The sequence below is a fragment of the Nannobrachium achirus genome (genome assembly GCF_963921795.1).
Source record: "Nannobrachium achirus genome assembly, chromosome: 11".
In the NCBI taxonomy this organism is placed as follows: Eukaryota; Metazoa; Chordata; class Actinopteri; order Myctophiformes; family Myctophidae; genus Nannobrachium; species Nannobrachium achirus.
In genome coordinates, this window is record NC_137820.1 from 54,278,893 (window position 1) to 54,285,832 (window position 6,940).

The 6,940-nt window shown below is 47.1% G+C and overlaps 1 protein-coding gene across 1 annotated transcript; it reads left to right on the top strand.

The window, feature by feature from the left end:
* Positions 1 to 2,587: 2,587 nt before the first annotated feature.
* Positions 2,588 to 5,743, top strand: LOC308294455 (protein transport protein Sec16A-like; the record flags this gene model as incomplete). The annotated part of the gene is made up of 1 exon (XM_080737188.1): positions 2,588 to 5,743. The coding sequence occupies one exon, from the start codon at positions 2,588 to 2,590 to the stop codon at positions 5,741 to 5,743; it is 3,156 nt and encodes a 1,051-aa protein (XP_080593314.1).
* Between the last annotated feature and the right edge of the window lie 1,197 nt (positions 5,744 to 6,940).

The following is a 6,940-nucleotide window of genomic DNA, read 5'->3' on the forward strand; positions in this document are numbered from 1 at the left end:
GAATGACCCATCTAACTTAGGAGATAGTGTCCTAAAAGCGACAGCTGCTCACCCTGTACTTGCCCCTGTTCAAAAGTCTAGCACTGATGTCATACAACCTCAAGAGAAAGGCCCTCTGGACCACCACTCCTCACAGAGAGTACAGTCGACATCCCAGCACAACTCAGAGAACCTAGAGAACACGCCAAAGGTGAGTGAAGAGGAAATGTCTCAGCAAGCCCACCCCCCTTTATCTACGGACCAGTCAATCGATGGAGACAGACACACTGCCCTTTCCATCAATTCACGGTGTGCTCCTGCAACTACTCCTATCTGGAATCATAATCAACCATCAACATGTGAACTTGGTTTCTCTCTGCATCAATCACAGAACCAAAACCAAGCCTCTGACCATGTGTCTGCTCTTCAGGTGTCACCTCAGGCTAGTAATGCACCTGGATTTTACAAGCAGGTCACCGAAAAAGCTCAACAGGGAGTAGTGAGACTTGATAGCCAGACCACAGCAACTTATATGATCCCACACGCACCTGTATCTGTATACAACTCATCAGCTTCAAACACCCATCAGCTTCCAGTTGATCCGCTCAAGGTGCCAGATCAACTGATGCCACTTTCTCATGGCCAATATCCCCCTCCAGTTCAAGGGCCAGCTGTAGGGAGTCACTTTACTGCTACTTGCCCTCCTGTCATCCATCCCCAAGAGGATGGTCATCTGGATCTCCACTCCCCACAGAGAGCACAGTCCATATCTCTGCACCACTCAGAGAACCTGCCAAAGGTGAGTGATGGGGAAACGTCTGACTCACAAGGCAATCTGGGATATGCATCTCTGCTGGTGTCTGAGTCACTCCACCGGCATCAACCTGTTGTGATTGCTCCACAGGTGTCCGATTACAGTGTGATTCCCCCCAGCTCCTTTGCTCAACCAGCTAGTCAAAATATGCTTTTGGACACCACTTCATCTGTGAGACCACACTTGCAGGATACAGATACTTCCCAGCCAGAGCTGCAGCAAGTACCGGTAACTTCTAATCAGAGCCAAATATTTATCCCTGGACCAGTGAGCTTCATTGATTGGCCATTGATTGGCTTCACGGGCCAATCAATGGGTGGAGAAGGCCATTCTGCCCTTCTCATCAATTCACAGGCTCCTCCTTTTGCAACTGGTCCTGTCTTAAATTATAGACAACCATCAAATTACGAACTGCACCAAGCCTCTGGCCTTTCATCCTCTCTTCAAGGATCACCTTGTAATTCATCTGGGCTTCACCTGCAGGTCACCAAAAATGCTCAATCAGTGAGACTTGAAGGGAAATCCACTAATGTTAGCCAGACCAAAACCACTTCTTTGACCTCACAGGCAGCTGAACTGGCATGCTCCCCATCACCTTCGAACACACACCAGTTTCTAGCTGATCATCCCGAGGTACCAGAATCTTCTGCAATGCTTGGCCAAGGTCATGTTCCCCCTGTTCCAGTGAGTGGTGCACCACCTCCTCCTGGCCAGTATCTCCCTCCAGCACAAGGGCCTGCTGTAGAGAATCACTCTACTGCTGATTACCCTCTTGGGCCTCAGGAGCAAGTGCCTCCAAAGGTAATCCTAACAGCTCCTTCAGAACCCCGTGGACCACCATCCCCTTTGGGCCATCAACAGGGTTATGGCCCCACTACTCCAGTATCAGGGTGGATATATGGAGGGTACAATGTAGGAGAATACTCAGACAGCAGAGCGCCCTATGTGCCTGACCAGTTCCCACCTCCCCTTGGAGATCATACGTCACAGCAATATAATCCTGATGACCCATATAGAAGACCAGATAACATTAGCCAGACTACAGCCTCGCAGTCACCTGATCCTGAATGCACAAGATCAACTTCAAACATCCATCAGTTTCCAGCTGATCCCACCAAGGTGCCAGAATCTGCAAAGAATGGTGATGTTTATCTGGTTCCAGTCAGTGGAGCCCCACCTCCTCCTTACCAATATTGCCCTCAAGCACACATGCCTGCTTTAGGAACTCACTCTTCTGGTGATTACCCTCCAACGGTCATCCAACCAGCTTTTTCAGAACCCATTGGACCATCCTCCCCATTGGGTGGTCAACATGGGTATGGAGAAAACTCAGACAGCCAGTTCAAACTTCCACCTGGAGACCGTAGGCCACAGCAATATTATCACAATGACCCATATAGAAGACCAGATCCTTGTTATGACGGTTATCAAGAAGCTCCCAACCCGACTTACAGAGACCAAAGCTACCAATACAGAGATCCTCAGTCTGACCATCCCAGGGCCATTCAGTACTCAGACAGACCTTTGTCGAGGCAGGGCTATCCTGACTACAGGGCTAAACAAAGTGGCAGTAAATATTATGCCGATTATTACAGACTCGAAGGGGAATCTGCTAATGTCAGCCAGAGCACAGCCTCTTTAACCACACAGAATCAATCTACTGCTGTTAATCTTCCTGGGCCTCGGAGGCCAGTTCCTCCAGGGGACATCCAACTGGCTCCTTCAGAACACCCTGGACCACCCTCCTCTTTGGAAAATCAGCAGGGGTATGGGCCCACTCCTCCAACAAGTAAGATGTATGGATGCTACAATAGAGGTGGCTATGGAGGATGTTCAGGCAGCAGAGACCCTTACCCTTCTGGCCAGTTCCCAAGTCCACCTGTAGACCATAAGCCACAGCAATACTATCCTGACGACTCCTATAGAAGACCACATCCTTATGGTAGATACCAAGGACATAACCCACCTTACAGCGACCCATACTACGAGTACAGGAATCCTCAGTCTGACGGTCCAAGTTCCAGGACCAGCCAGTATTCAGAGAGACCCTCATCCAGGCAAGGATATCCTGATACCAGTGATGAAAGTTATGCAGCTTATTACAGGAAACAATATGAATATGATGGCTTAAATGCTGGATTATATGATCCTTACAACAAACGGTACCACAATCAGTCCTACAGGAGCAGAGACCTCTACTACAACCAACACACATGTCCTGACAGGAGAGATGGCTACGATGACCTGTGGAAGCACTATCCATCCAGCTTTTATGATGACTACCATTGGCACAGAGATACATTTGAAGACGAGTTTGACCCTACAGTGTCTACCCCACCTGTGGACTACTATAGAGAGTACCCAGACCAGACTGATGTTACCCAGATGTACGGTCAGTACCCTACCTCCTTAGAGTACACCACAGAAAGTTCCTGGATCACCCCGGAAGAACCTCCTCCTCGTCCACTCACCCCAGAGAAGTTCACCATACCTCACCGTTGTGCACGCTTTGGACCTGATGGTCATCTTGTTCAGATTCTACCCAATCGTCCCTCAGCTGGACAGCCTGCTCTGGTTGACATCCACAATTTGGAGACAATGTTGCAGGACACTCCTGATCAGTCAGAATTCCGAGCCTTCCCAGGGCCCCTTGTCAAAGAGGAAACCAACAAGGTAGATGTGATCATGTTCTCCCAGAATAAAGCCATGGAATGTTCTCATAACAATGACCTCTTGGACAAAGACTCTGCTTGCTTGCTTTGGGAATTCATTGTTCTGCTTTGTAGACAGAATGGGGCCATGGTTGGTACAGACATAGCAGATTTGTTGCTGAAGGAGCATCGATCTGTGTGGTTATCGAGTAAGAGTCCAGATGAAGCCAACTTGATTGACTTGAACAATAACCCACAAGCCAGAGCTGAAGAAGAGCCTGGAGCAGGCTCACTATCCATCCTTTCTGATACCTTCATGACGGTTCCAGAGAATATGGGCAAGGAAACAGAGCGGTTCAGGAAACTTCTATTGTTTGGTCGCAAAAAGAATGCACTGGAGGCAGCTATGAAGGGAGGTCTCTGGGGCCATGCCCTACTTTTGGCCAGTAAGATGGATAACAGAACACATGCACATGTCATGACCAGGTTTGTGAATAGTTTAGCCATCACTGACCCACTTCAGACAGTATACCAGCTAATGTTTGGGCAAATACCTGCCTCTGCCACTAGCTGTGGAGAGGAGATTTGGGGTGATTGGCGCCCTCACTTGGCCATGGTGCTGTCTAATCTCACACAAACCCTCCACTTGGATACCTGGATTACCACCATGGGTGACACTCTAGCCTCCAAGGGACTTATTGATGCCGCCCATTTCTGTTATCTGATTGCTCATGTGTTTATGAAGGATACTTCCAAGATGGTTCTGATTGGCTCCAACCCCAGTTTGACCTTCTGCCAATTTGCAACCAATGAGGCAATCCAGAGGACCGAGGCCTATGAGTATGCCCAATCACTATGCTCCCGGCGCTTCTCACTACCCAACTTCCAGGTGTACAAGTTTATCTATGCATGTCGACTGGCTGAAGTGGGGATGAGTGCCCAGGCCTTCAACTACTGTAAAGTAATCTCTAAGAATGTCCTCATGCAGCCTTCCTGTCACTCACCTGTCTTAATTAGCCAGCTCATTCAGATGTCTGAGAAGCTGCAATTCTTCGATCTCCAGTTGAAGGAGAAACCAGAAGAGCAGCTTTTCAAAGAGCCAGAGTGGTTGATCCACCTCAGACAACTGGATGTCCAAATCAGGAAGGGGGTGATAGCCTACAATGCACAAAAAGCAACTCCTACACAGTATGATTTCAGCAGCATTAGCTCTGAGCTGGACAAGCCCAGTCCAAACGAGCCTCATACCATGCCCCTGGGAATGGACGCTCACCCTACTGACAACACTCTGAGGACCTCATTATTACCTGATCCACCAAAACAGGGAGTGCAGTTGATGTCTCCAGCTCCCACTACCATTCTGCAAGATGGGATAGGTCAACCACCACACAGGTCTTCCACTACTCCCTTCCAGAGTCAGCTCCAGCCTCAGGCCCAACCTGAGCCAAAAGGTTTTTACACAGGAGCCCTACGACAATCTGGTCCCCCACTTCCACAAATGGGCCAGATGTCGCCTCAAATGCACCCTCAAATACATCAGCCACCACCCCAAATGCCCCCACACATGACTCCTGGGCATATGCCTCATTTAGAGAAGCCCTTCTATGTCCCTCCAATATCTACCTCTCTCACACTTCAGGTGGACTTTGATAATAATAGTGATAATATGCACTCTTGCACTGGATCAGAGTCCTCCATTGATTCAGGGGGAAAAGAGCAGAGCAACTCAGCTGCCAGACATTTTTTACCACCACTGCCACCACCACCACCACCATCCTCCATCCCTGAGCAGTCCTGCAAAGACGAGCCCAAAGATATCAAGAATGATTCTCCTAAAAAGGGTTGGCTGTTGTGGAATCTGTCTGACTGGTTCCAAACAAAGGGGAAGAATGTGGCTCACTTGCCAGATGACAAAAATAAATCTATTGTGTGGGATGATAAGAGACAAAAATGGGTGGACCTGAATGAGCCTGAAGAAGGGAGCAAGCCTCTTCCACCACCTCCGTCTGGCTTCTCTGAGATGGTTCCTGTTGTACCACGGGGTGGTGGGCCAGGTGTCAACAGGTTCTCCAGAAAAGCAGGTACAAAGAGCACATATGTGGATGTGTTGAACCCCAGATCGGCACATGCTCCAGCTGACCTCTTTGCTCCTCTGGCACCAATGCCCATGACAGACAACCTGCCTATGGAACACAGTGTCCCAGAAGGAGGAAACCAGGAGCAGCATTTACCTAATCTCTCAAGACAGATTCAGAGCTCCGCAGCTGAATCTGTCGGCAACTCCCATTACAACGTGTAGAGTTGTTATTAGGAATTAAAACAAAGGAGCACTGCCAGAAGAGGAGGGCTTAAGGAGAGCAAATGGGCCGACATCCGGTTGGGTGGAGCCCCCAGAGGCAAATTCAAAGGAAGTTTATTTTTTTATTTTCTTATTTTTTTTATGTTTTTGCCGATGGGTTCCCAGATTGGCATTTACCAAACCCCAGTGCTTGGTAAGCACTAAGGTAGAACCATACATCCATATATTGTTTGAGAGATTATTAGCTGTAGACAATCATCTGTGTAGGCCCCTTGTGCATTGCTGTTTGAGGACCATCTCAAACAACATCCCTAGCTCAGAAAGTGACAAACTCACCAGACCCCAAAAACTAAGCCTTTTAAGTTGTTGAATTGGCATGGCAATACATCTAACTTACAAAGACAACCAAGACAACAATCTGGACAGTGAAGATCATTTTGCAGTTCAGTCTGTATTTAGGCTGAGGACATAGGCTTTCCTCAGCCTATTTATGATAATTACCAGCTTGGAAAATGATCTCTTCCCTGCTGGAGTTTGAAGTGAGGAGAGAGATGTCAACATTAGGAAATGCACTCTAAGAGCTGCTGCTCCTTCAGCATTAAGAGTGATATGATGATTGTTGTTAATCAGATGATAGTGAACATGTCTGTTTCATGACCCCAGTGTCATAGTGCTCTCAATGCCTGCCTCAGTAATATTAATATCAGGATGAGAAATAACTTATAAATTAAATGAAAGAAAGAACTAGAGTCTTCATACTGGACCTATAACAGAAAGAGAAATGCACTCGAGGTTTGGATGTCTGGCTAAACATTAAAAAAGGTTTGTTCCTGCCATGGGTGTGATTTAAGACTACATATACATTTTTATTCTCATTTTAACAAGGTCATCTTAGGAACATAGCTTATGTGACACAATTTTTTCAATCAGAAAAATCCACAAATATCCCTACATGCTTTTATAATTACAAGCCAATTGGATTACTGTAACTTCCTTTTCAGAATTCAAGGATTTCAATTAATACTAATAACTAGAACAGGTATTTTTCGTCGACTTCTGGTGACACTGCACTGGCAACCCATATATTTAGAATTGCATTTTAAATCCCCTTTATTTCTGTATAAAGCATGTATAACCGGGCACCGTCGTATACAGTATTACAGAACACAGGTCTTCCTCTGCCCTTTTCTTAGATGT